Source organism: Cordyceps javanica, chromosome 2 (genome assembly GCF_051103115.1).
Source record: "Cordyceps javanica chromosome 2, complete sequence".
Lineage (NCBI taxonomy): Eukaryota > Fungi > Ascomycota > Sordariomycetes > Hypocreales > Cordycipitaceae > Cordyceps > Cordyceps javanica.
In genome coordinates this window covers 4,556,552-4,584,037 of record NC_139296.1, presented here as the reverse complement: position 1 = coordinate 4,584,037, position 27,486 = coordinate 4,556,552, and the positions used below count along the sequence as shown (strand labels likewise).

At 55.4% G+C, this 27,486-nt stretch overlaps 10 protein-coding genes and 1 non-coding gene across 11 annotated transcripts; 6 read left to right on the top strand and 5 right to left on the bottom strand.

The window, feature by feature from the left end:
* Positions 1 to 66: 66 nt before the first annotated feature.
* On the top strand, positions 67 to 1,677 carry V2A60_003866 (inositol-3-phosphate synthase INO1; the record flags this gene model as incomplete). The annotated part of the gene is made up of 1 exon (XM_083255191.1): positions 67 to 1,677. One exon carries the CDS (start codon positions 67 to 69, stop codon positions 1,675 to 1,677), a length of 1,611 nt encoding a protein of 536 aa, XP_083111317.1.
* A 456-nt stretch (positions 1,678 to 2,133) lies between these two features.
* On the top strand, positions 2,134 to 2,207 carry V2A60_003865. The gene has a single exon. It is a non-coding gene; the product is annotated as a tRNA-Val (tRNA).
* A 928-nt stretch (positions 2,208 to 3,135) lies between these two features.
* V2A60_003864 (MRC1-like domain-containing protein) lies at positions 3,136 to 7,117 on the top strand (the record flags this gene model as incomplete). Its single annotated transcript, XM_083255190.1, has 2 exons — positions 3,136 to 6,002; positions 6,061 to 7,117. The coding sequence occupies 2 exons, from the start codon at positions 3,136 to 3,138 to the stop codon at positions 7,115 to 7,117; spliced, it is 3,924 nt and encodes a 1,307-aa protein (XP_083111316.1).
* Positions 7,118 to 7,543: 426 nt separating this feature from the next.
* Positions 7,544 to 9,454, bottom strand: V2A60_003863 (ABC1 family-domain-containing protein; the record flags this gene model as incomplete). The annotated part of the gene is made up of 3 exons (XM_083255189.1): positions 7,544 to 8,863; positions 8,922 to 9,072; positions 9,132 to 9,454. The coding sequence occupies 3 exons, from the start codon at positions 9,452 to 9,454 to the stop codon at positions 7,544 to 7,546; spliced, it is 1,794 nt and encodes a 597-aa protein (XP_083111315.1).
* Positions 9,455 to 10,237: 783 nt separating this feature from the next.
* Positions 10,238 to 11,076, top strand: V2A60_003862 (uncharacterized protein; the record flags this gene model as incomplete). Its single annotated transcript, XM_083255188.1, has 2 exons — positions 10,238 to 10,621; positions 10,687 to 11,076. 2 exons carry the CDS (start codon positions 10,238 to 10,240, stop codon positions 11,074 to 11,076), a joined length of 774 nt encoding a protein of 257 aa, XP_083111314.1.
* Positions 11,077 to 11,657: 581 nt separating this feature from the next.
* Positions 11,658 to 12,907, bottom strand: V2A60_003861 (Pex19 protein family-domain-containing protein; the record flags this gene model as incomplete). The annotated part of the gene is made up of 4 exons (XM_083255187.1): positions 11,658 to 11,756; positions 11,818 to 12,351; positions 12,453 to 12,685; positions 12,751 to 12,907. 4 exons carry the CDS (start codon positions 12,905 to 12,907, stop codon positions 11,658 to 11,660), a joined length of 1,023 nt encoding a protein of 340 aa, XP_083111313.1.
* Positions 12,908 to 13,699: 792 nt separating this feature from the next.
* V2A60_003860 (uncharacterized protein) lies at positions 13,700 to 17,993 on the top strand (the record flags this gene model as incomplete). The annotated part of the gene is made up of 13 exons (XM_083255186.1): positions 13,700 to 13,734; positions 13,797 to 13,957; positions 14,026 to 14,049; positions 14,116 to 14,365; positions 15,737 to 15,787; positions 15,863 to 15,888; positions 15,951 to 15,977; positions 16,032 to 16,067; positions 16,128 to 16,276; positions 16,366 to 17,358; positions 17,414 to 17,697; positions 17,756 to 17,860; positions 17,951 to 17,993. 13 exons carry the CDS (start codon positions 13,700 to 13,702, stop codon positions 17,991 to 17,993), a joined length of 2,184 nt encoding a protein of 727 aa, XP_083111312.1.
* A 1,400-nt stretch (positions 17,994 to 19,393) lies between these two features.
* Positions 19,394 to 20,809, top strand: V2A60_003859 (eukaryotic porin/Tom40; the record flags this gene model as incomplete). The annotated part of the gene is made up of 4 exons (XM_083255185.1): positions 19,394 to 19,438; positions 19,675 to 19,918; positions 20,086 to 20,708; positions 20,780 to 20,809. 4 exons carry the CDS (start codon positions 19,394 to 19,396, stop codon positions 20,807 to 20,809), a joined length of 942 nt encoding a protein of 313 aa, XP_083111311.1.
* A 510-nt stretch (positions 20,810 to 21,319) lies between these two features.
* V2A60_003858 (J domain-containing protein) lies at positions 21,320 to 22,504 on the bottom strand (the record flags this gene model as incomplete). The annotated part of the gene is made up of 2 exons (XM_083255184.1): positions 21,320 to 22,070; positions 22,164 to 22,504. The coding sequence occupies 2 exons, from the start codon at positions 22,502 to 22,504 to the stop codon at positions 21,320 to 21,322; spliced, it is 1,092 nt and encodes a 363-aa protein (XP_083111310.1).
* Positions 22,505 to 23,336: 832 nt separating this feature from the next.
* On the bottom strand, positions 23,337 to 24,963 carry V2A60_003857 (Zn(II)2Cys6 transcription factor domain-containing protein; the record flags this gene model as incomplete). The annotated part of the gene is made up of 3 exons (XM_083255183.1): positions 23,337 to 24,263; positions 24,347 to 24,676; positions 24,841 to 24,963. The coding sequence occupies 3 exons, from the start codon at positions 24,961 to 24,963 to the stop codon at positions 23,337 to 23,339; spliced, it is 1,380 nt and encodes a 459-aa protein (XP_083111309.1).
* A 1,216-nt stretch (positions 24,964 to 26,179) lies between these two features.
* On the bottom strand, positions 26,180 to 26,758 carry V2A60_003856 (CVNH domain-containing protein; the record flags this gene model as incomplete). Its single annotated transcript, XM_083255182.1, has 3 exons — positions 26,180 to 26,223; positions 26,300 to 26,406; positions 26,508 to 26,758. The coding sequence occupies 3 exons, from the start codon at positions 26,756 to 26,758 to the stop codon at positions 26,180 to 26,182; spliced, it is 402 nt and encodes a 133-aa protein (XP_083111308.1).
* Positions 26,759 to 27,486: the final 728 nt, after the last annotated feature.

Genomic DNA, 27,486 nt, shown 5'->3' with positions numbered 1-27,486 from the left:
AATTCAAGAAGCCTGCCCACTACTCTCAATTCTCGTCAATTCCGCCTCAACCCCAACTAGTCAATCATGGCTCCCCACGCGGAATCCAACAACGGCTCCTCGAACGGGTTGGTTGATGCTGCCGGCATCCCCGCCGCCAGCGTCGCCCCCACCTTCAAGGTCAACTCTCCCAACGTTACCTACACCGACTCGGAGATTCGATCCAAGTACACCTATCGCACCACCAGCGTCGACACCGACGCCAGCGGAAACTTTGTCGCTACTCCCAAGGAGACCCCTTATGAGTTCAAGGTCGAGCGCAAGGTCCCCAAGATCGGCATGATGCTGGTCGGCTGGGGCGGCAACAACGGCACCACCGTCACCGCTGGCATCCTTGCCAACCGCCGCAACCTCAGCTGGGAGACAAAGGAGGGCCCTCGCCAGTCCAACTACTACGGCTCTGTCGTCATGGGCTCGACCCTGAAGCTCGGCACCGACGCCAAGACCAGCAAGGAGATCAACATTCCCTTCCACAACATCCTTCCCATGGTCCACCCCAACGACATCACCATTGGCGGCTGGGACATCAGCAAGATGAACCTAGCCGACGCCATGGACCGCGCTCAGGTTCTCGAGCCCACTCTCAAGGCCCAGGTCAAGAAGGAGATGGTCGACATGGTTCCCCTACCTTCCGTCTACTATCCCGACTTCATTGCCGCCAACCAGGAGGACCGTGCCGACAACGTCCTCGAGGGCAGCAAGGCCTGCATGGCTCATGTGCAGCAGATCCAGACCGACATTCGCCAGTTCAAGGACAAAAACGCCCTCGACAAGGTCATTGTCATGTGGACCGCCAACACGGAACGCTACGCTGACCTTGTCCCCGGCGTCAACGACACCGCAGACAACCTCCTCAAGGCCATCGAGCAGGGCCACGAAGAGGTCTCTCCCTCTACCATTTTTGCTGTTGCTTGTATCCTCGAGGGCACCCCCTTCATCAACGGCTCTCCTCAGAACACCTTTGTTCCTGGTGCCATTGAGCTCGCCGAGAAGCACAACGCCTTCATCGGCGGTGATGACTTCAAGTCCGGCCAGACCAAGATGAAGTCTGCCCTCGTCGACTTCCTCATCAATGCTGGTATCAAGCTCACCTCGATCGCCAGCTACAACCACCTTGGGAACAACGACGGCAAGAACCTGAGCTCTCAGAAGCAGTTCCGTTCCAAGGAGATCTCCAAGTCCAACGTCGTTGACGACATGGTCGAGGCAAACTCTGTTCTCTACAAGCAGGGCGAGCATCCCGACCACTGCGTCGTCATCAAGTACATGCCTGCCGTCGCTGACAACAAGCGTGCCCTCGATGAGTACTACGCCGAGATCTTCATGGGAGGTCACCAGACCATTTCCCTCTTCAACATTTGCGAGGACTCTCTACTTGCCTCGCCCCTCATTATCGATCTTGTCATCATTGCTGAGATGATGACTCGTATTCAGTGGAAGTCTGCTGAAGGCGACTTCAAACAGTTCCACAGCGTTCTGAGCGTCCTCAGCTACATGCTCAAGGCTCCCTTGACCCCACCTGGCACCCCCGTTGTCAATGCTCTTGCCAAACAGCGTGCTGCTCTGACCAATATTTTCCGTGCCTGCGTTGGTCTCGAGCCCGAGTCTGACATGACCCTCGAGCACAAGCTCTTCTGATTCGACCTTGTGTATGCCTCACCCAAGCTACACCATGATGCTGTCTGAAAACTGACTGCTTAACTGCCAAATGAAAACGAAAAGAGAAAAAAAGAATTAAAAAGCAAGGAAATTAAAAAAAAATCGGTAGAGTAGCACAAGCCTGGATCCTGGCTGCGTTGTCAATAAACTACTTCTATCATCCTTTTTTCCCTTGTGAATGCTGTCCAACGTAATTTATCAACTACAGGCTGCGCAGAGTAAAATACCGAACAAGACATTAGATGTACGTCGCACACAATACACAGCCAGTATGCCTACAGTTATTGTTGGCTTAGCCCTCGCCCTGACCAATTAGAGGCCATCATCATCTGCCTGCTTGCACAGGTTCAACAAATAACAATGGCAATCGTGCTTACAGGAGCTGTATTAGTGTATAGTAGTCATTAAGGAAGCGTTCTTCAACAAGCAATAACGGATCCCGTGGTCTAGTTGGTTATGGCATCTCGTTAACACCGAGAAGGTCCCCGGTTCGAGCCCGGGCGGGATCACGCTTTTTTGCTTTTGGCAGCGAAAGTATTGGTTTTTTTACTAGTACATGTGCCATGCCCCCACCACCATCTTGTGATGGGTGCTCGACACGTCCGCGCACACGGCACTTCCACGTACACACCCAAAAAAAAAAAAGAATTTCATATTAATATATCTACTTCTTCAGTTAATTATAAATTTTTTGAAATAAATATAATAGTCATCTATATATAATTACTCTTAAGAATATTGTGATTATGATATGGCCTCGCAGAGGGCTATCTCAGGTCGTGATTACTGTTACATGTGCGCAGTCATTTCTGACTGGAAGCACGTGAAATCTTGCAAGTATTTAAGATAGTTACCATTTCTACTAGATTGACAGAATCAACTATCTACATGCTACTTCTGACCACATACTATGCAAAGTGACGTGCTCGTAGACTCGCGATCCTGTTAACTATTGACACAGTCAGAGAACGGAGGCCCGTCAACATTGACGAGCTACCGGTTGTTATCAGCTTCTAGCTGGTCACTTCTGGCGACCTTCCCGGGTCTAACAAAAGGAGTAGCTAACTACCTTCTGATAATATTTTATAAGGAAAGGTATATGACGGGTATGCTAGGTGGTTGTGTAACTCAAGTATTGCAACAAGCTGGAAAAGTGGGGGCGGGCACGGTACTGATGGGGCGGCGCGTGCCAGGTGTGGGCGGCTGTGGTGGGTGACCGCGTCGCGCGTCCCATTTACTAACTTAAAACCCACCGGCACCTCTTACATCAATTAAACTCCACCTTACCCTCTCTCTCAATTGCATATACATCATTCTTCTATCCTAATGCAGGACTGAAACCTCTTTCTACTACTCTGCTTCTGCTTCTTGCCACTACACCAACCTCGAAGCAGTTGCTTTATCTCCAGGAACCACTTAGAACCCTTCTGACGCGCCATGTCGGCGCCGTCCTCGCCCGCGTCTTCGCGTGAAGGCTCGCCAGCTCCCATGCTGACGCCTCGCTCGAAAATCAGGGCTCTCCTCGCTACTGTCGACAGCAGCGATGAAGACGGCGGTGCTCCTACACAACTAAACAAGGTTTCCGGTCCATCGGTCCGGTCCGCTCTTGCACAGCTAGACGACGACGACGACGACGATGACGAATCCGACATAGAGGTCCGTCCCCGAGGCAGACTCGCGGCCCGTATGCAGGCCAATAGCACATCCCCCAACGAAAAGAGGCCGCAAAACGCGCGCGAACGCGTAAGGCAAATGCTAGAACGCGAGGAGGAGCAGCAACAGACTCAGGAGGAGCCAGACGACGCCAACGATTTACCCGTTGCTCCTCGTCGCCTACAACGTCGCGCTCGCGAAGCCACACCAGATGAACAGCCCATCCTACATGATGAAAGCAATCCTTACAGTCCTGGGCTCTTTGTTTCGTCACCGGCAGGCCCTTCTCCATCTCGCCGCGCGCAGCAAGGCCAGTCTGATTCGGAGAGTGATGATTTACCGGCTGTCAAGTCAGATCGGTTCAAAGCCCTCGTCGAGCGGAAACGCCAGGAGCGCTTGGCCCGCGAGGCCAAGGAAGAGGCTGAGCGAGATGAGCGCCGCGCGCGTCAGGAGAAGCTGTCCTCTGAGCTTGACGGGCTCGACTCCAACGACGACGCCGTGTCCGACATTGACGACGATGAGGGGGGTCATACCTTGACACAAAAGTCAGCCCGTCCATCCCGCAAGGCCAGCAAAAAGGCAATTGAGGAAATGAATCGCGAGACGCAGCGCATGGCCCGAAGCATGCAGTTAGCCCACGAGGCCAAGACGCGAAAGAAGATTACAAAGAGCAGCCTCTTTGAGCGGTTCAATTTCCGACCGAATGGCCAGGATGGAGAGCCTATTGCTCTCGCCCAGCCTGCCAGTTCCAGCCGCCCTGCTACTCCCCAATCCGATGCAGAAATGGAAGATGCCGAAACGCCACCCAGCTCACCCCCATCAGCCAAGAAGGCCGCCGAAGTGCCCACTGCTGTCCAAACTGGGGCGGATGAAGCCGAAGATCTGCCTACGTTGGATGAAATTTCCGTCTCGGTCCTTGCTCAGCCTATCGACAAGGGCAAGGGTAAAGCCATTGAGGTCACCAGAGACCAGCTAACCGCGACTGATCAAACTAAGAAGCGTGTTCGCGTCCGCCTCCCCAATCTCATTAATACACTCACTGTCGACGCAGATGATGAGCTCGAAATTACTGCTACAGTTCAAGACAAGGTCAAGGCAGTCTTTGACAACGTGCCTGTCAAGGCTGCCCAGGAATCACGCTCGTTGCAAGTGCTGCGTGCTCTTGCGCTGGTCCAATCCCCAGACAGGAATCAAAACCGTCGCAGAAAGATCTCAACAGGCCTTACCAACCGCGAACTTCAGGTTTCTCTCCAGCAAAGGGCAAGAGAGCAGGCCAAACTGGAGAGAACCAGGAGACTGGATCTCCTAAAGTCTCAGGGCATTGTTGTCCAGACCATGGAGGAGCGTGAGAAGCAAATGGAAGAGGTGGAGGATATCGTGGCCAAGGCTCGCGAGGAGGTCCAGCGCCTCATGGAACAAGAGCGCGAGGCCGCCAAAAAAGAGAAGAAGGATGGCACCGCCGCTGACCCTCTTGCCTGGGATGACAGTGATGACGAGTATGAGGCTTCTGCAAATGGAGAGGAAGTTGAAGCTATCGAGCTGTCCGGATCGGAAGATGACGAAGGTGATGATGCTGATGACGAGAGTGATGCAGCTAATCCGCTTTTCGATGATGAAGCTGAAGACTCGGATGGCGGGGAGGAAACCAAGGCAATCGATGACGAGGACATGGAGGACGAGGCTGCAGCTCAAACCCGCCGCAGACGTGCCAGAAACGTCGCTATAGTCCTTTCGGACGACGAGGACGAAATGGAGATCAAGGCCACGCCCAAGCCAGCCAAGTTAACCAACCAGATCTCTCCTGCTTCAGCGAATGGCAACTCTCCAGCCGCGCCCGGCTCTGTTCTGCGATCTGCCAAGAAGACATTCATTCCTGGGCTCCCTGTTAAGGGACCGGCCGGCCTCGGGTTGACCCAGATATTTGCCGGCACCATGGACGACAGTCAAATGGGTACCGCCAACGGTCCTACCCAGTCCATGATGCCCGACTTTGATCAGTTCCCAGACTCCAACTTTTCGGCGCCTATGGATCAGCCGGACGACAACATTGTTGAGGATTCGCAGCGTCCAGAGACGCAGGGTGTCACGCAAGGTATCCGCCTTAACATGTCACAGTCACAGATGCACGGTCTTGACAGTCTCATGCGGGACTACCCCGACGAATCACAGACCATTGAGCTCTCGCAAGATGGTGGTTTTCAAGCATATACGCCCCTCAAAGAACGCTTCGTAGAGCCTCCATTCTCCACTGTGGCTACTGACATTATTGGTACAATGGAGGAAGGCCCCCAAGCTTCACCATTGTTGCGACGAGGCAAGCTTCGTCGCAAGGCTGATGTTGAAAAGGCCACTGAGCCTACTCAGCCTATTCCAACTGAAGTTCCCGCCACTGCCCCAGATGCTTTTGCCAAGCTTAAAGAAGAGGCTCGGCAAAAGGAGAAACGCCGCCCAGCAGATGCTTTTAACGCCAAGACAAGCAAAGCCAAAGAGATGGTTGAGCAGGAAGCTATGGAATCCGACGATGAGTACGCTGGTCTTGGTGGCGTTGACGGCGAAGACAGCGACAATGAGTCCACCGCCTCTGTGAAGGAGATGATTGACGATGCCACGGCAAACGATGCCGATGACAGCAAGCTAGCCGCCTTTTATGCGTAAGTAGCTCAACACGATGCATTCGATGCAAAGCGGACATGCACTGACCAATTTTAGCGATCGAGCTCGTGCTGAGGATGAGCAGCAGGTTGAGAAGTTGTTCAAGGATATTACGACGGGTATGCTGCGCCGCAAGCGGGGCGCCGACTATGACCTTTCCGACTCTGACGACGATGGCGAGGCTCGCCGACGTATGAAGCGCCGCCAGTTTGCCAAGATGCAAAAGGCGCTCTTTGCCGATGAGCGCGTCAAGAAGATGGCTGAGAATCCCGGCAACCAGGCTTTCCTTCGTACGATTGAGGACCGCGGCAGCGACGATGAGATGGATATCCTCGAGATTTACGAGTCACCTTCGCAGCGCGACTCGTCACAGTCTCCTGCTCCAGAGTCGCAGAACGCTGCCCAGCAGACGATTCCCGATAGTCAGCCACAGCAGCCCGCTCGTCAGGTACTCGGTGCTGCACAGGCAGGCGGCGAAAACGACAGAGCACCCGCCCGCATGCGCCGGACCAAGAATGCCAAGAAACCCTCCAACATTGGCGAGGTCCGCGAGACGCTGTCCAACCTGCTAGAGGAGCCCGACGCCTCGTTGATACCGGCAACCGAGGCTGGCTCAGACAGCGAAGGCGACGACGACGAAGGCGGTGGACCCCGCAGCAGTAACAAGGAGAATCGCTCTCCGCGACGCACAGTCGCCGGCGTCGTGGACCGCATCAGCCTCAAGAGGGGCAACTCCAACGCGTCGACTAGCAGCGGTCGACTTGCGTTTGCCTCGGCGGCGTCGGCGTCGACCTCGGGCGCCGCGTTCAAGGTACCGCCTCTGCTGCGCCGCGCGACGACCAACTCGTCCATCATGTCGACGGCAGCGAGTAGCACCACTTCCAGCAGCTCAGCTAGCACCGCGGCGCCGGGTGGCGGCTTTGGCGACGAGAAAATGATTAAAAGGGCGGCCGGTAAGCGCAGCGGCGTGGTGAGCCGCCACGCGGTACCGGCCAACGAGGGCCACGCGCGTATACAAGAGAGCGAGCGCCGCCGCGAGGAGAAGAAGATGAAGGGTGCAGAGAAGAGACTTGGTGTCGTGGGAGGACTATTGGGCCGCGGCTCATTTGCATGATGAGCCCTATGTTTTTTAGGCCATCTTCTGGCGTTTCAAGGATAACTGGGAATTACATTAGGGTGCGATCGGAGTTCTGAGGACAGGCATACTGGTAAAGGATTAAAAGTGGGTCATGTGCTTAATTAGGTATAGTTGGGCGCCAAATCGAGAAATCACGGACATCAGGCAATGGTTCGGCCGAAAGAAGCTTAGTGCATACATAACGCTATACCATAATAGGAGGGGCTACCCTCTCGGAAATAGGGCCACTCGGAAATAATGGCTTTGAATTATCAGTAGTTAAAATATGGGTCTATCCTCCGCTCTAGCCAATCAGAGGCCAGGGATTTTGTGCCTTCTTACGCAGGGTTAACACTTTGAGTTGTGTCTATATGTATATATATATGTACATTCTATTCTATCAGAAGCGCCCCCCATCTACAACTACTGTAGTGCGCCCACGCTACTCTTCAGCCCCAGCATGCGCTTGATGCTCAACCACAGCTCAAACACCTCGAGCTTGATCTCGACGCGCATGAGCGACGCCCAGGCCGACACGACGCGGACTGCGTTTGCCGGCCAGAAGAACGACCCCCCTCGCTCACGAATCTTGTCCAGCTGCTCGTAAAAAACGGTCCGCGTGCAGTAACGCGCGAGGATCATGAACGTGCGGATTGGCCCCTGACGTGTGTGCAGGTTCTCGTCGAGGCTGCGCGTCAGATCGTTGGTCTTGAGGATGAGGAGGATGATGCGGGGCACGCGGCTCAGCAGCTGCACCAGGTCGACAATGAGGCCCTCCTGCAGGGACGTCGACATGGCGGCCTCCTCGTCGTCGGTGCGCGACTGCAGGATGGACCCCTGCTTCGAGATGACGCTGTAGTCGCGCCCGGTAATGGCCGACGCGAAAAGAGGAAAGTCCTTGTCGGTGATGCCGGCGACTTCGTGCGCATAGCGCTTCATGCGGTCCATGTCACCGTCGATAACGGCCAGCCACATCTTGGCGTATGACCGGCGCAGCGCCAGCGGGATCTCGCGGTACAGGCCGTGGTCGTATAGGATCACGTCAAAGTTGGGCTTGCCGCTGAAGCCGCGGAAAGAGTCATTCTTGCGGATGGCGAGATTGCCACCGTGCGGATCGCAGTGTAGGGGCGCGCCGTCGCCGAAAATCATCTCGTTGAAGATGCGCGCCAGTGTAGCTGAGACCTCATCCCGGTCGATACCGTTGGCGTCCAGGTACGCCAAGTCGTCCGGGCGACGGCCAGCCTCGCAAGCCATGACAATTATGCGCTTGCGGGCCCAGACAACCTCGGGGATGATGAGCGGGAGGTATGGGATCTTGGCAAAGTGATCGCGCATGGACCGGGCGTTGATGGCCTCCTCCTGGAAGTCGAGCTCCTTGGGCAGCGACACGTCCATCTCTGACGATAACCACTCGAGGTCGTACTCGGGGAAGAAGCGCTTGAGCGTCGAAAAGGTATACTTGGTCAGCGCCAAGTCCAGCGGCGCCCACGCCTGCAGCTCCGGGTGCTGCACCTTGACGGCGACTTGTTGCCCGGACTCGCGGATTGTGGCTAGGTGCACTTGTGCGAGCGACGCGGCGCCGATTGGCTCGTGTGAGAATTCGGAAAAGTACTGCATCAGGTCCTCGCCTGTATCTTTTTTGTACATGGCTTCAATCGACTCGTACGAGGAGACGGGGCACTTGTCTTGAAGTGGAATGAAGGTGGTGGTCCACTCGGAGGGTAAGAGGTAGTTCATTGCGCTCTGCAAATGGGTCAGTATTTGTGAGATAGGCAATTGCTATATGCGTCAATGTGCGTACAAGATGTTGACCGAGCTTGATAAAGATGCCGCCGTTCCTCTCTAGCACCTTCAGAGTGCGTTCGGCGCATCGCTTATGGCACGCTTTGAGAACAGCTTCTTTTTCATCGTCGTTCTCAATTAGAGCTCTCTGGTTCAGTGTGGTGCGGTAACTATAGATTGCCGTTAGTTCACCGTCGCCCTTGAGGGAGTTCATGGGATCCTAGCATACTCGTTGATGCAGATGGCCAGACCAGCGACAACACGACCGCTGCGCTCAGCAGCCTCGTAGGCGCCTTTGATATCGTCGATAAAGGCAAGAGCCGTGACGCCGCCCACGGCCGCACCAGTCGATGCGAACAAGAGCGCTCTGCGCGGCCGGCGCTGCTGCTGCGACGAGCCATGCTTGCCCGTTGTCGAGGAGGCGAAGCGTCTGGTGGCGCCAAAGCGCGTATTCGGCTGGAGGAATTGCGGGAGCTGGCTCTTGCAGGTCGTACAAGTCCATTGGCGAGGACCAAGCCGCCTGGCAAATAAGGAGAGCGAGCAGCTGCTCATGGTGGGCGCTGAATGTCGTGGACTGTGTTGATGTTTGCCGGGGCCAGCCGAAGGGAGCCTTTTTCTTCGGGGGCGTTAGGAGTAAGCGTTGGGGCCAAAGGCTATCATCCTAATAAGCAGTAGATGGAATGCAGGAAGGAGCCACAATATGAATGATATCATCAATGTCCCAGCTTCACGGGAAAACTATAACAATTGATGATTGTGCCTGTGCAGAATGCACAAGATAAAGGCATGGAGTGACAGTCGCGACAAGCTCAACAATTTTTTTTTCGTAGCGTCAGCGCCGTGATTCGCCGAGGGCGGTCCCCCCGTCTCCGTCGGCTTTGACAGGCTCTACTTGGCTACTCAGTAATCAATCTGGAATCGTCCCGCACCTCTCGTACATGACGACGAGCCACGACTTGGAAGAGAATGTCTTGATTCGGCAAAAAAAAATCGCAACAAAAATTGCGATGAATACTTTTAGAACTAAGTCTGCTGTCTTTGATGATATAATTACGTATTTTTGAAGCAGTTTGGTGTCAAGCCAGACACGCTGCAAGCAATTAAGCTGGTACGTCAAGTGGCCGCTTGTATTTACCTCTTTACACGTGACGGCGCGACACTCAACGCGTCCGCTCCACCGGAAATCCCATTAAACGCTGAGACACACGTTCCATTGACAGAGCTTCTCATACTTACTACAGTTCCCCGCGCTTCGCTTTAATCGCCACCCCTTTGAGCGTCCGTTCCTTCCACCTCCTGTCGAAGTTTCCATCTCGCATTTTGTCGAGTTTTTATATGCCAGAAAGCAAGGACGAGCCCACCGTGTCAAAGAACATGCTGTCGTTTGCCCCAGCGCCCATCTTCACGGCCGGTTGGGACCACCACAGGCCAGCCGTCCCGTCCCCGCTGTCTTCCTCGCCGCTGCGCGCCTCATCGCCCCTCGGGCCGCAAGACAGACACGACGATGCTGACGGCAGCGACTCATTTGCGCTGCGCCAGACGCAGTCCTCGCCGATTCAGCCTCCCAAATTCAAGTACGCCGCGCGCGCGACGGCGAGCCGCAACCCGGTGCTGCGCCGGCGCGAGGACGCACAGCAGCAGCGGCGGGCCAATTTTTTGCGCAGCGTGCGCGAAAAGGCCGAGGATAAGGCGTGGCAACGGCGGGACATTGAGGGCCAGGTACGTTGACACACTCTGTTTTTCCTCTTCTTTTCCCTCGGTTCTCAGTCACTGACTGGCCATAGTTTCTCAAAACCAACTGGATTGCCGACATGGATCGCCTATCCCACGACGCGCCAGAGCTCTCCGAGGCGGATATAGAGGACGCTTCGAGCTTTCAGCCCGAGTCGATATGGCAGCAAGACGATATGGGTGATCAAGACATGGACGACGACGACGGCATGGTCGACGAGTACGCCGAGGATGCTGAGGTTGAGGCTCTTTTCTCGTCGTACCAACAACAACAACAGCAGCAGCAGCAAATGCGCTCACCGACGACTCGTCCGATATCTCCTTTCTTGTCCGACGACGAGTACGACGACATCTTTGAAGAGCTGCTGTCGGCAAAGGATATCGATCAGGCCATGCAAACACAACAGCATGCAGATCTGGCAGATCAAATGGATATGGAATAATGTGTACAAAGTAGCTTACTTGAAAGGGTATAAGGGGCGTTCTGGATATCTGGCTTTGCATTTTTTTTTGGCGTTTGTCTTTTTCCGGCATGGCAGTTTGGCGTTGCGGGAGCCACGGCTGTGGCTATTCACATATATATTTATGGATATGTGCTCAGGAAGCCACACTATCAAACTACCATACTACAATGCCCAGATGCTGAGTTCTTGTTTCTACCATGGTCCTCGCTTACGCGGTACATGTGGTTAGCTCACACAGTGGAAAAATGACCGGTCTACTAATCCACTTTGTATTCGCTCGAAGCCTAACGCGTGATAGTCTGTTTCTTGGTGTATGTGGTTGACAAATAGAAGAGGCCGCACTATACTGAGGTTAGATGGAGTAGCCATTCTCGAGAAAAAGTTGATGCTGAGATGGAATAGTTTTTCTTGAAGATGAGCTGATGTCGAGGATAGATTGCTTTATGATGATATGGAGAGAAATCAGGCGAGTCGTAGAATCAGAATGAACTTTGGTATACATGGAAACACAGGTTTTTGGTAGGAGCAAGGATTTTGTGGCAGATGCGCTGGCGGCTCTATTACTGTGGGTTACATTGCTCATCCGCGCCTGCAAAGGCTTCTTGTGCTGTGTCGAGGTCTCCCACCAGATCCGAGGGTGGTGAACCCAGATCCTGCATCTGTCGCCCATCAATGTCAGTATACGTGCGTATGATTTTCCCCAAAGGAAGCACCGCTCACCTTTTGCATGCGCTCCACGATATACTCCCTGTCGGCGGCGTTGGAGTCGGAGTAGGTGCTCGCCTCGAAGCGGGCGACAATCTCGTCGACCAGCACGTGCTGGTCCTGGTAGCGCTTGAGGTCCTCGGCGGGTGTCTTGTCGCGGTGGGTGGCCAGCCAGGAGGGGAACTTGTCGTGGAGCTCCTTCATGGGCTCGTAGAGGATCTCCTTGTTGGTCAGCTGCTCCATCATGCCCATGAGCATCTTGGAGAACTCCTCCTCGCCGCCCTCGCCGCCCGCGCCGCCCGCGCCCGAGGCCATCTGCTTGAGCAGCTCCGACATGAAGTCGTCAGAGCCGCCCGAGGCTGCGGCCGCCGTGGCCTGGTCGCCCGAGTTCTGCATGCGCTCCATGGTGCGCCGGATTGTGTCCTGGAAGGACTCCTCGGCGGCGGCAGTAGGGGGGGCGGTGCTGCCGGCCGCACCCGGAGCAGCGTCGCCGTCGGCGGCGGCAGCCATGTTCTTAAACATGCTCTCAAACTCGGCCTGCATCTCTGGCTATTGTCAGGTGGCGGGGGCGAGGAAGGCCTCGTTAGCAAAATCTAGTTTTTCGCTATTGGTTGTGCCTCGGTGAGTGCGGGTGGGTGAGTACTACATACCGACTTTTCAAGCTCACCGAGCAGGTTTGCCATGCCCGCCTGAAGCTGCTTGGCGAAATCTTCTTCCGTCAAATCTTCGGGGTTGACGGCGCCCTCGGCCTTTGCGCCGGCTTCGGCACCAGGCGCGCCGGCTACAGCTGCAGGAGCAGGAGCAGGAGCAGGAGAAGGAACCGCAGGCGACTCTGTGGGCTTTTTCGCGTCCAGCTTTACAGTCGAAAATTCATCCAGCATATCTAGGCACTTAATGTCAGTATTGTACTTCCGCGCCGATGGAAGAAGGAGTGAGAAGCGAGCTTACCATCCAAGTCATCCAGATCATCCTCATCAGGGTCCGGGACGTCGGCGGGAGCAACCGCGGTCGCGGGAGCGCTCGTGGATGTGGCGGGAGCTTCTGCAGCCTTTGACTCGACATCTTGTTTCCCGGCCTTGGCTGGCGCCGCAGCAGTCGGATCCATGGTGAGGGCGGGTATGTGTGTATGCGGTTGTGCTCTGCTGCTCTATCACAAGCCTCGACTTGCTATCCAGGTAATGACTAACCCCACATGCACCAGGATATGGCACCAAATAGCCGCAGGGCAGAACCAAAGTCTCTTATGTTTTTCTTTTGAAAAAAAAAAGAGAAAGGCCTTGATCAGAGGTATGGAGTAAAACGGACGGTTCGGGAAGAAGGAAATGCGGTGAGTTTGTAGATTTGGGTTTGGCCTGTCACGTCGGAGCGATGGGATGGTTATGCGGAAGGGTTTTGCGCGGGAGCAGCTATTGGGTGTTGAGCCGAGGGAACGCACTAGAACGGCTGGAGGCTTTGGTGTGACTAGTGAGTGAGTGAGCGACCACTGATGGTTGCTGAAGCAGACCCCGCGTACGGAATACAGGCCAGCCCCTCCAAGACGAGGGGCCTACAGTGGCGTCATTAGCTGGTTACAGGGCAATTTTGGAAAGTTCTACGCACCCACTGGTGCGTGGCACGAGTAGTTGGCTTTCGCCTGGGGAATCTGTCCTACTGAACTGCGGCTGTGCCTGTTGTGTGGCGGTGCGACCCCTCCATTCCTTGTCACAGCTAACTCCAAACTTGTGGAGGGCAAAGGTGAAGGGCAGCGGGTTCACTAGGTAATTAGTGCGTGACGGTGACTTGTTGACCAGAATAGCGTCACCTCCCACCAACATGTGCCGTTGCCAACAAGAAAAACCCCCTGCCGAATAACGACTACTTCGAGCGCTGCGAAAAAGAAGAGAAGAGAAAAGAAACGATGGCGCTGTGTCAGAACAGATTACAAGAGGAGCGGTAAGAGACCCCAACTGGTTCTCTCGTCTCAACCGCAAGCTGCTAACTCGTGCACGATACAGCAAGCAATGGCGGCGAGACCACCCGTTCGGCTTCTACGCGCGACCGATGCGCACAAAGGAAGGCATTTTAGATCTGAAGAACTGGGAGTGCGGTGTGCCCGGGAAAGAAAAAACGATTTGGGAGGGCGGCATGTTCAAGCTGACCATGGCCTTCCCCGAAGGTGAGGCTGAACGCGAGACGTGTTGTGTGACGTGGCGAGACTGACCAAACGTGTGCGTGCATGCTCAGAATACCCAACAAAGCCTCCAAAATGTACGTCGCGAACCGCCGGAAAGGCGAGTCAAGGGGGCGAGGCAAAGACTAACAAGACGTGGACAGGCAAATTCGTCCCGCCGCTATTCCACCCCAACGTGTACCCTTCTGGCACCGTGTGCCTGTCGATCCTCAACGAGGAGGAGGCCTGGAAGCCCGCCATCACAGTCAAGCAAATCATGATGGGCATACAGGACCTGCTCAACGATCCGAACCCCGAGTCGCCCGCGCAAGCCGAGGCGTATAACCTGTTTAAGCGCGACAGAGTCGAGTACGAGAAGCGCGTGCGCCGAGTGGTGCGCGAGAATCCGACGCCGTGAGGGGAGGGATGTGGGATACGGAAGTGAAAACCTTTTACAGCTCTCTCTTTTCTCAAACGACGACGTGAAAAGGAAAGAAGAGGGGAATTCACAGTCAAAAATACCAGGCGTTATATGGTGCTAGGCAGCGAAACGAATTATGCATGAAGGGCGATTGGAGGCGGGAAGGAGGTAGGATGGGACAAATGAACATGGCGAAGGAGCGGAGTGGAAATTTGTATAGTGGTAAGCATATGTTGCTCAAAAATTGCATAGGTTTTCTCTTTGTAATGAAAATGTGAGTGAAGTCGTGCGTGATGGCAAGGTCGATCGAGGAAGTCACATTGGAATATTGAGTACCTAGGTAGGTAGTAGGGAGTATGCATTACGAGACGCGGCGGCGACCTGGCGACACGAGAGGCAGGTCAATGCTCAAGGCCAGGTTTAGGTTGATTGGGGAGTAGCCGGCGGGGACCGGGATTATGATTTTCTTTTTTTTTTTCTTTTTTTTTTTTCATACTCAGTAGCTACATCGACTTGCTGGCTAGACAAGTTAAGAACTGGGGAAACGAGATGGGTGCAGGTTATTACTGTAGCAAAGACTGATAGTGTAAGAGTGAGTTGTGGGTGGGTGGTGGTTGTGGGAATCCGAGGTCGGCCGTTTGCGGCGGACATGCGCTGCCGCCCCCAGACAAACAGTTTCGGTGCGGTCAGAGCCTGGCAGTGGAACGGCACCGGCACCTTGACACCTGAGACTCGGTCAAAACAGTGATGGGGAAGAAGAAAAAAGGCGCTACTTAGGTACTGTTGGAAGAGCGCGGTCGGCGCGGTCCCTTATCAGCGACGAGTCAGTCTGGCCAGAAACAGCCAATCGAGGGAGCTGTGCGCAGCGCGGCACCAGCCAGACAGCCAGCGAGCGGCCAGCCAAAAGCTGTCAATCAGTACCTAGGTTAGTACCTACTAACTGAGGCGGTAGGTAGGTAGTTATTGTTAGTTATCTACCAGTAGGTCCGGTAAATAGGTACCTTGGTTTAAGGTATGACTCTTCCCGCACGCCAGTATCTGCGTTCCCCACGCCGCCTTCGGGCACGGGTGGGAAGCTTTCCAAACCCTTTTTTGGACCTTGTATCCTCCCGATCTCTGATCCTCTTCTTCTTCCAATTCTACAATCCAAGGAAGAAAAAAACCACAACCACCAGCAACCATGTGTGGCATCTTTGCTTGCTACCGGTACAGCCTCTCTTCCTTTCCCTTACCTGCTTGTTCTGGCTAGTAAAGGAGGGGCAATCGCATCGACCTTGCCTGCCCCTCCATCGCTCTGCGCGCACACTCGCATATGGCGCTTGGTCACAAGCTTGTTCCGATATTTGCTAACATCATGGCTGTAGTCATCCCGACGTCCAGAAATTCAAGCCCACGGCCCTGCGCCTGTCAAAACTGTAGGTGAACCCTCGTCTGCTTGCAGTCGTCCTTTTTTTGATGAAGAGGAAAGTCACACTGACACAATGCTGCAGAGTCCGCCACCGTGGTCCCGATTGGAGTGAGTCCCAACCGGCACACCAGAGAAAAAAAATCACCATGATGCTAACAATATCTGCGCAGGCGGTAACATCATCTCCAACGACACGAGTATGCTCAATTGGCCTCCCTAATCCCCCCAAAACCACATCACTGACCTTTTAGTCCTTTGCCATGAACGTCTCAGCATTGTCGGCGTCGGTAAGTTGCACGACTGAGTTTTCCTCCCCGCCTTGGCATCCCGTCTCACAAACCTCCCAGAGTCTGGCGCCCAGCCATTGACCAACGCCGACGACTCCATCGTCCTCGCCGTCAACGGAGAGATCTACAACCATCGTCTGATCCGAAAGAACCTCAAGGAGACGTATCACTTCAAGACGCACTCGGATTGCGAAGTCATTATTCCTCTGGTATGAATTCGCCGCTACCCCGCAGCGCACGCTTGACCCTCGGCACGCGAGCGAGTTTGGGCCGCCCGCTAACAGCATTGCGCTCCTAGTACATGGCCTACGACAGCGATGCCGCCGCTCACCTCGATGGCATGTTTTCGTTTGTCCTTTACGACAAGAAGCAGGACCGCGTCATTGCCGCCCGCGACCCTATTGGCATCACCACCTTCTACCAGGGCTGGTCCTGGAAGGAGCCCAACGCCGTCTACTTTGCCTCCGAGCTCAAGTGTCTAGCTTCCGTCTGCGATAAGATTGTCGCCTTCCCCCCTGGCCACGTCTACGACTCCAAGACTGGCGAGACGACGAGATACTTCAAGCCCACGTGGTGGGACCCCGCCAACGTGCCCTCGACACCCGTCGACTACCTGGCCATTCGTCATGGTCTGGAAAAGGCTGTTCGCAAGCGTCTCATGGCTGAGGTGCCTTATGGCGTGCTGCTCTCGGGAGGCTTGGACTCGAGCCTGGTGGCTTCCATTGCCCAGCGCGAGACGCTGCGCCAAAAGAAGCTCGCCATTGAGGCTAGCAAGGAGAAGAGCGCGGCGCACAACGCCGACAAGGGCGAGGGTCTGGTCGGTATCGACGATGACGATCATCTGGAAACCGTCACCTACCTGCCCCAGCTCAACTCGTTCTCGATTGGTCTGCCTGGCTCTCCTGACAACGAGGCCGCCCTCAAGGTTGCCGAGTTCCTCGGCACCAAGCACCACGTCATGACCTTTACCATTGAAGACGGGCTCAACGCCCTGTCCGACGTCATCTACCACCTCGAGACATTTGACGTGACAACAATTCGTGCCTCGACCCCGATGTACCTGCTGTCGCGCAAGATCAAGGCCATGGGCGTCAAGATGGTCCTCAGTGGCGAGGGCAGCGACGAGATCTTTGGCGGCTACCTGTATTTCCATGCCGCACCGGACAAGAAGGCATTCCACGAGGAGACGGTGCGCCGCGTCAAAAACCTGCACCTTGCCGACTGCCTGCGTGCCAACAAGTCGACCTCGGCCTGGGGTCTGGAGGCTCGTGTGCCATTTTTGGACAAGGAGGTGAGATTTGCCTTCATGCGCGCCCATCCGTGTCAATGCGAGCTAACCATGACAGTTCCTGGAAACCACCATGAACATTGACCCTGCGGACAAGATGATCAACAAGGAGCGCATGGAGAAGTACATTCTGCGCAAGGCCTTTGACACGTCGGACGAGCCTGATAACACGCCGTACCTGCCCGAATCGATCTTGTGGCGACAGAAGGAGCAATTTTCGGACGGCGTGGGATACGGATGGATCGACGCGCTCAAGGACACGGCGGAGCTGCACGTCACGGACGAGATGATGAAGAACCCCAAGGCAGAATGGGGAACGGACGTGCCTGACACGAAAGAGGGGTATGTGTGAATGGCGGGCGGGGGTTACGATGTGCGCACTATACTAACGCGAAGATAGTTACTGGTACCGTCTGATGTTTGACGAGCACTTCCCACCTCGCTGTGCCTCGACGGTCATGCGCTGGACGCCGACTTGGTCGAAGCAGTCCGACCCCAGTGGCCGGTGCGTATTCTCAATCCTTTGAAATAGTGCTGTATTGCTATTGCTATGGCGCTATAGTGCGGAACATGTTGGTCGCTAACCTGTTTATAGAGCCATCTCCACTCACAACCAAAAGTACGACAATGCGGCATAGATGTACCGGAATACAGGAGTTTCGAGTCTCACACCTTGGCCCAAGAGGGTCGATGGCCCTCGTATGCTGGATAGAGAAAAAAGTGTAGAACGAGATTTTTTAGCCGGATGGTATGGCTAGAAATGCAAAAGTAATCATGCTATACAAGGGACAATGTCTACATGTGAATCTTTGTCTGTAAATCAAGCGCACTGCTATTGGTTGAGCCTCTTTGGGGAGACCCGAGTCAGGACCGGGGTATATCAGCCACTGCGGGTGAGTAATAGCATGAAAGCTGGAATTTAGTGTTATGCATGGCCTTTGACATGTGTAATGAGACAGTACTGTTGAGTCACCAAGTAGTTAGCTTGTGGCTTTCATGATGCGGCTGATGGGAGGGGTTCTCTGAGCAGTCACGAGGTGCTTCTAGTTTTTGGGTGTTTGTTGGTTCGGAAGGGGAGGGGATGGGGAGATTGCGCGTGACATGGGGTTATTTGCCATGGGCGTTGCTACTTTTTCAAGAGCCATTGCAATTGTGCGGAGTAGAGGTTGAGAATATTTATAAGAAGAAAGAAAGAAACCAAAAAGAGATGCTTTGGGAATGGCTTTATTCGTACGAGTTTCTACTCCGGTAGTGTCCGATCACGTCAAAAAGTGAAGAGAAGCTCAAGAGGCCCATTCTGCCGGCGAATTAAAAAGCCCCCACGTGGAGAGAGGGATGTATGTGATCTGTGACTTGGGAGGGGGGGCAGAGGGGAGGGGAGAGTGTGAGTGGTGATTGTATTTATCCGTACTGAGCAGCATGGCAATGCTGAATTTCCACAGTGGCTTTTGACACCATAATTTGGACGTGATATTACATGCACAGCGTCCAGGGTCTTGTGTCCCTTTTTTTTTTTTTTTTTTTTGGTAGTGAGGCTTAGGCCGCACTGGTGAGGTACCGACCGAGTACTCTTCTCTGCACTGGTAGTAAGTAGCTCCTACGTAATAACGACACGGCAAAGCTGGAGGGCGGCCTGAGCCGTGAGGCTGCCTACCTAATAATAAACAGTCGGCTGATGTCGGGCCCAGGAAAAGAAAGTACCTCTGCAGTACTCCGTCAGCCCGTACATACAGGGCATACATGTGCGCTTGGCTGGTGCTGCAACATCCCGGAACAAGGGCTGGCCAATGGTACCTTGAGCTCTATGAAACCCCTCCCCCCTTCAATTAGTACCTAGCCTCCCCCCCGGGCCATCCATCCCCAACGTTTAGCTCACCCAGGCCTTTACTTTTAGCTCCAAGGCTGCGCCAAATTTGCTTGACACCTTTTCGCTTCCTTCCCTTTTCTCTCTTCACGTCCCAAAACACCCCCCAATCACCATCCAAACAACATCCTGCTTCCTCGTACCAGCTCGTACATCCTCACACTTTCAGCCATCATGTCTGTTCCCGCCTTCTCCGACATTGCCAAGCCGGCCAACGATGTACGTTTTTTTATTCTCTCCAGGAGCCGGGTTCCCCCTTCGGTTGCCCTGTTGTTGTCCCGGTGTTACCCGCGCGTTGTTGAGGGCAACTTTTTTTTCCTTGCTGTCGCTCTCTCCCCCTCCGTGATGGCATTTACCGCGCCTGGCTTGCGCGCCCGTCTCTTCCAATCGCGCGCAAAAGAAAATCAACAAAAGAAATCATGCTAATTCTCTTGCTCTCTGTTCCATAATTACAGCTCCTGAACAAGGACTTCTACCACCTGTCCGCCAGCACCTTTGAGTTCAAGGACACCGCCCCCAATGGCGTTGCCTTCAAGGTCACTGGCAAGTCCAGCCACGACAAGCAGACCTCTGCCGCTGTTAGTCTTGACGTCCCTTGCCATCCAATGCAAATTTCCATTTCCATGCGCCAGCCCGGCGCAAAGCTAACGAACCCTGCTCTCTTTCAGATTGAGGGAAAATACACCGACAAGCCTACCGGTACGGTTCCCACTCATACCCCGACGTTTCAAATCCCGCGCGCAAATCTTGAGGCGACCTCTCGCTGGCCACAAGCCTCGATCGATGTGATCCCACGCGCCGCGTAGCGAAATGGTCCCTCCCCAAAAAAAAGCATCCGACCTACTAACCTTTTCTTTGCTTGCCAGGCCTTACCCTCACCCAGACCTGGAACACCGCCAACGTCCTCGACACCAAGCTTGAGGTCAACGACACCCTCGCCAAGGGCCTGAAGCTTGAGGGTCTCTTCAACTTCCTCCCTGCCACCGCTGCCAAGGGCGCCAAGTTCAACCTGCTCTTCAAGCAGCCCGGCTTCCACGGCCGTGCCTTCTTCGACCTCCTCAAGGGTCCCACCGCCAACATTGACGCCGTTGTCGGCCACGAGGGCTTCCTCGCCGGTGCCTCGGCCGGTTACGACGTCAACAAGGCCGCCATCACCACCTACTCCGCCGCCGTCGGCTACGCCGCCCCCCAGTACAGCGCCGCCGTCACCGCAACCGACAACCTGAGCATCTTTGCCGCCTCGTACTACCACAAGGTCAACTCCCAGGTCGAGGCCGGCGCCAAGGCCACCTGGAACTCCAAGACCGGCAACGCCGTCGGCCTCGAGGTCGCCTCCAAGTACCGCATCGACCCCGTCTCCTTTGCCAAGGTCAAGCTCAACGACCGCGGTATCGCCGCCGTTGGCTACAACGTCCTCCTCCGCGAGGGTGTCACCCTGGGTCTTGGTGGCTCTTTTGATACTCAGAAGCTCGACCAGGCCACTCACAAGGTATGCGTGCTCGAAGACTCGACAGATTTTCAATTCAGCGGGCTAATACTTTCTTTTTTCTCTTTTTGCAGCTCGGTGCCAGCTTCACCTTCTCGGGTTAAATTTACCCTTGATTTCCCCCCTCCTGCGCCCGTAGGCTGTCGATTCTACAGCCTCCTGTACTACCCTACTAGATGCGTGCATTTTGCCCGTGGTTTATCTCGGATGTAGATGTAGAGTTGATACAAGAAAAAAAAGACTACTTTAATGATGTCCTTGGATGGATGATTTTAGACTATCTTCTTTCTTGGCTCTCGAAATCGTGGTGAAAGTGAAAGATAATGATCATGTCTACGTACAGATGGTTGTGCCATTTCGGCTTAGAATTGCTTGACTGGTGTTGGGGCCTGGGTGATTGCGTGATTGCTTGCATGGAAGACTAACATTATTACTGGATTCATAATTGTGATTTGTATTGTCTAGATGATAATGCAGAATCGAGCCCATTTTCTTGCTCGTGTAAATTTGTCAGTCGACCTTGGCATGTATATAGAGGTGTATATTCATATCTTTGCGGAAAAATCAATGAGCCACCACCAGCAAGGGAGGGGGAAATTCGAAGCACCGCTGTCCTAGTACTCCCTCTTCTTCTTCCCGCGCATTGTATTCCAGTACCACACCGGCACCAGCACCGTCGCTCCCAGGATGCCCAGCATGATGGCAAAGTGCGCCCCGAGGCTGGCCTGGGGCTCAAACTCGACGCCCTCCTCGTCCAGGGCCCGCCGGCGCCGCGCCCACCGCCGCTGGTCCTCCTTTTCGTGCGTCCGCCGGTGCGACTCCTTGTCAAAGTGCGGCGGCACGTCGTCCTCGTGCCTGTGAAACCGGCCCCCGGGTGCCTGCTGCGCGGTGAAGGCGTCTGCGGCTGCCGCTGCGGCGGCGGCGGCGTCGTCATAGCGGTAGTTGTCGCCGTAGTCGTTGCTACCCCTGCCGCGGCCCTCGGAGCTTGTGTAGTGCGCGGAGGATGAGGAGGAGGAGGAGGCAGCAGCGTGCTCGTAGGCGCGCCGTCGCTTCTCGGCGTGCTCGCCCCCGCCCCAGGCCCCGTTGCGGTAAAAGGACGGCGGGGGCCCGCGAAAGGTGCCCCGGCGCTTGGACAGGCCCGACGCCGGGCGGCCGCCGGCGGAGTGGTAGCTGGCGGAGTGGTAGGAGCCGTGCTGCGGCGCTCCGGAAGACGAGGGCGGTCGCAGGCGGGCCATGACGTCCCGGTCGTAGACGGCGCGCCGCGAAGGGTCCGAGAGGAGGGTGTAGGACTCGGAGAGGAGGGAAAAGGTTTGCGCGGCGTTGGGGTCGTCGCGGTTGGCGTCTGGGTGGTGCGCCTTGCTGAGCCTGTAAAATGACCTGTGTGTGAGGGATGATTTTTCGTTAGCCAAAGCTGTGGAGAAGGATAGAATACAGACGCATATGAAAGAGAGCACACACTTTTTGATTTCGCCGGGGGTGGCGGACGGCGAGACTTGCAGACGCTCGTAGTGGTTTCGCCTGGCGAGGTCGTGCCGCGTGCTCGCCGTGCAGCGAAACGACCGGCGCTGCTGCTGCTGCTGCTGGTGTGATGCCGGCGAGGTTACCGCCCGGAGACAGTTGGCTGAGACGGCGTAGCAGCTCAGATAGCAGCGCATGGTCTGCGTGCCGTCGACGGCACGGCTTCGACGTCGTTGTGGTGACGATGCCGTTGTCGGCTGTGGCGAGGCTGTCTTGGGCGAGGACGTCGTGGAGCGGAGGAACAGGCGCGGACATGGCGCCGCGCGCGCCAACGCAGCCATTGCTGGGGAGGTCCTTGTTCTTTGAATCGCGTGGCTTCGGGGTTTCTGGTGTTATCTCGTCATCGGAAGGCGGGGGTGGACAGGTCTGCATACAGAAAGTGGTGATTGTTGGGGGAAAGGTTGCTGCTTCACAAACGTCGATGTCATTTTATGGGGCGTGCCGCTCCTGGTGTACACACACCGCGCACCACACCAAACCGAGCAGAAAGCTCGGAGCCGAAAGAAGACGATTGATTTGGTAACGTTCCGCTGTAGATGAGATCTCGATAATCTACGCTGTAGTTTCTTTCTTTTTTATCCAATCAGTGAGAAGGCGATTTATCCCTGTTTATATCGCTTTTCCTATTCGACTCTGATGTATAAGACGGGCACAGTGACCACTTCCGCACCGATATATGCGAACCGCCGACATCGCCGAGTTTGACCTTGATGGCAACAGATGGGTGGGCAGCTGGAAGCCTGGTCACTCGATTCGCCCGTCTACTCGGAAAAACGCATATCAGGCACCTCTAAGACTACTGTGCATTCTGTGACCTTTTTTTTTTTGCCTCTGAAAAGACGATAGCATCACCAAAGTCATTCATCTGCTGAATAAGTGTACATATCAATCATCCCAAGGCTACTGCTTGTCAACTGAATTTGTATGTGAAAGACGTATAAACTGAGTCACAAAGTCACTCGATTATCGAAACAGTATATACAAGGTAAATGTGCAGAAAATGTATAAATCTTGCTCAGTAGTTGTACAGGCATATAATGCGCGGTCATGAAAACGTCGTCAGCATCCCATCGTACGGCAGACACAAAACATCCTCTTCACAGGCCGCCGCCGTTACACATACGGCGCCTCGGCCTCGTCAATCACCTCCTGCGGCCACACCTGCGTCAGCTTGCTCTTCCAAAAGTGCGCCAGCAGCGCCTGCCGCGGCCGCTCCAGCAGCCAGATCAGGTCCCCCATGTCGGCGTGCTCGCGGCGCAGGTGCATGGCGATGGCGAGGCCCTCGACGATGCACCGGAACTTGACCCACCACGCCGGGTACTCGACGAGCTTGGCGTGCCAGTAGGCGAGCAGCAGCATGGCGCGGGGGTCGCGCGCGCGCAGCAGCCGCTTGACGCCGGCGCCGACCTCCATGGGGAACACGAAGAGGCGCGCCCCGGCCTCGACGGTGACGTCGTCGTCGATAATCTGCGAGAGGTACGAGACGGCCCCGTGGTAGACGTTGGTCTCGACGGCCGAGCCGGGCTCGCCGACGCCGAACAGCGCGTAAAAGGCCCGCGGCAGGGCGTGCGGGCGGATCGGCGACAGCCCGGACGGCAGGTGCGCCGTGGCCATGTCGGCGTAAAAGTCGCGGAAGACGCTGTCCGGCCGGCCCAGGTCCGCCACCTCCCACACAATGTCCTTGCCCTGGTTCATGCGCAGCCAGTCGAGGTCCATGGCGTCGTCGGGCGCGCGCAGCGGCCACACCTCACGCGGGTCCAGCGAGTCGACGTTGGCGAAGCACGCGGTCGCGAGCATGGCCGCGCCCATCCACAGCGCGTCCCGCTCCGTCGACGAGATGGAAGACGAAGACGACGGCGAAGACGCCCGCCGTCCGAGAGGGAGCAGTTCTGTGAGTGTCTGCTTGAACATGGTCGCGCTGTGGTACATGTGCCGCGCCATGGTCGCGCCGTCGGACGGCCGCGGCGAGCCCGGAACGACGTTGATGTGGGAGTCTTGGAGCTGCGCGAAGCCAATGTAGATGTGATAGAGGTAGTTGTGCTAGATAGATGGAGAGAGAGAGTGAGGGAGGGAGGGAGTTAGTTTTTCTTGCCGCGTAGTAGGGGATACGGAATCAGACTCACGGCATTCGCCAGCATCATGCAGCGGTTCTTGTTCGCGTCGGCCTCCCCGCCGCCAAAGGTAAGTATTGTATTATGCACAAACCGGCTTACGAGCGCCTTGTCGCTCTGCCGCAGCACGTAGCTGCCCGTGCCCCCTACGATAGGTAACGACGAAGGGAGGACATGCATCATGGTGAGTTTTGGCGGCGGCAGCACTTCCAACTCGGCCGTCGGCGGCTCTAGACTGAATACCTGCTCATACGCCGGCTTCAGCGCCGGCGCTTGTGCTGAGTAGGTGCACGAGAGGCCCGCCGAGGTGCATCGGCTGCACGCTGGCTTTGATTCATCACACTAGCAAAGGCGAGGATGCAGTCAGCATACATGGCGGCCGCTTCAGGGGGGGGGGGGGGGGGTTGGCGCATGTAAGATGAAGCACTAGACTCGCCGATAGCCGAGAAGGGCGGTGCAGGGCGGCAGCGTGGGGATTGACAATATTAAGAACGGGTCGATCTTACTTTGACGCCGCGGAGTTTGCAGTTTGCGCATCCTAGTCGCGATTTCCGATGCGTCCTGCGCTGCCGCACGACAACGGCCTTTGACGTTTCCTCCTTGCCGGCGCCGGACGGCCCATGCGCCATGCCGATGCCTCCGCAAACTTTGCGCCCACTAGTTACCAACTGGGCTGAGAATTTGTCCGATCAATTAATAGCACCGCCTGGTCGGCCCGGTTGCTCACGGAGCTGTCGCGCTGGGGCGTGGTAGCTTGCTCGGACTATAGCGGTGCTCAAAGAGAAGCAGCCCGTCACGGTAGGCGAGGGGGGAAAGCGCTAGTGAAGATCGCGAACGGGATTCCCGAAGGAGTGAAGCTTACAACCTCGATGACTGATCTACCTGCGTGAGCAAAGATCCTTTCGCAACCTCGGTAGCCAAAAGGGCCAGCACGGCCAGCTTATGTACTGGAGCTAAGGGTGGCCCGAATTTGACGCAACGCGCGAGGAGAGGCTAGAGGGCTTGTGCCTTGGTGAGGTTTGATCGATTCCGATATTGATTGGGGGGCCCGGTATTTGGGCAAAGCTGTGACCGATTGGTGGCCGATTGGTGTGGACGTGCGCAAGCGCGGGGCGAGATTGGTCAACAATGGTGGCAGCAGACTGGCGGCGGCGGCGGAGGGCGGCGGCGGTTTCTTGGTTCGGAGATGCAAGGAGATTGCAGAAGAGGTACGAGTCTGAATGTAAGTGAAAACCAAAAGGTTGATTGCAAGAGTCGGCGTCGACTCGGTCACCGCGCAAGTGTACGGTTGCGAGACGTAATGCTCGGGCCTCCTCTTCGCTACCCCCAGCCCAGCCCGGGAACATGCTCCGCCAAGACTATATAACCTTGGTGGCAATTGAACTTTCCCACAACCCGCACGGCGAGTTGCCGTACCCGGAGCGATGATGCGACCCCCGAAAGGACGGGGGCGAAACGCTAGCTGGATTCGAACAGCTCCCGTGGTTGGCTGGCTGTACGAGAGCGACAGGGCTAGCTGCTGCAGGCGAGAAAGAATTATATAGACAATAGGCAATGATGGGCGGGTTGCCATATATGCCCATGTATTACTTCGGCTAATGGGAAAGGGCAGTTTCCACAGAAGCTGCAGGGCAACGCGTGTTAGTGCGGCGAAAGTGCAAGCCAAACCATTTCACATTCTCCAAGTCTGAGGAATTGATCGAATTACTAGGCAAAAACAAAAAGGCCCTGAAGGCTGAGCTGATTATAGCCCTCCTGTTCTACCTTGGCGCACGGAACTCTAGATGAGCTATAGATTAGCTAAAGTATCAAATGGAAGATTCTTGCATTACATTGATAACAAGGCTAGAAGCAGTCCATCTGGCCGTTGACGTTGCAAATGTAGTCATCTACACATACACCAATTAGCGTCCCTGGCTCAGCGTTCGAGACAAAGGCCTTTAGCAATCAAGAATAGAGACTCACTGAGGTTGATGGACGTAGTCGGGGTACCGCCGTTGCCGTCCCCGCACTCGGCGGTCAGCACGCCGTCCTCATACCGAATGTTGACGCACGAGTGTCCGAAGCCGCCCCTACCGAGACGCGCACATGATTAGCCGGGTGCGCGCGCGCGCCCCATGTAGCCTACTACGTCTACTTTTGTGTGTGTGCAGATCAGGGGAGAGAAGCATACTCGTCACTCTGCACCAGGCCGCCGTTGCGGTTGGTGAACTTGCTGTTGAGGTTGAAGAAACCATAGGCCCTGCCGCCGCGGTTGTCGCCACACCCGCCGTCGGCGTGCAGCCACGGCTCGCCGGCGTTGTCGCCCAGGAAGAGCAGCTCGAGGCCGGAGCACGAACCCAGGAAGTTTCTGCACTGCGCACTGGCTGAGACGATGCTCACGGCGGTGCCGAGCGCAGCGAGCATTCGCGGAACGATGGACATGGCTTCTCCGGGGGGGGGGGGGGGGTGCGTGTTTTTGTGTGTAGATGTAATGGGCAAATGGGGAAGGGAAAGATGGGATAGTGACTCTGTATTTGACGGGTACAACCTTTTCTAAATTGACAAGTGCATCATCAGGAAGACAAGGCCTGCTTGATATTACACAAGTCTCGACCAGGAGATGGACTTTGAATCCTTCCAAGCTAGCGTGGTATATTCACATTTCCAACGATACAACCCACCACCCCAAAAAGGCACCTTGATGCAACAGTGCTGACGGAAAAGGAGCCACTTCGATTGCCGAAGTGCGAGCCGGCCTTACTAAAGCAGCAAACAACACTTCTGTTTACGACTGAAGAGCCAAATCCAAATTGGCTGTGCTACTCTGAGAGAAAAAAAAATGGCAAGGCATCCCCGCATAATTGAATACTCTAGATCGACCCGCGATGCTAAGATCTCGATCAGCCACGTCAATGACCCCAATGTTTCCATCGCCAAGGCACACGGCCCCTTTCCAATAGGCTGAATGCTGAATATAAGCAATCAGAACCTCGGGAAAACCCCCCGCTGATGGATCTTGGTGTGGCCGCGGGTCAGCAAGGACGTCCTCGCCCGAACAAGGGCGTAAGCCGCATGCATCAGCCCAGCCTGACATTTTGTCATCATTGCTACGTTAAAACGTACTGAACCGATCATTGTTAACATCCTTTTCTAGCCAAGATTGTTTGCAG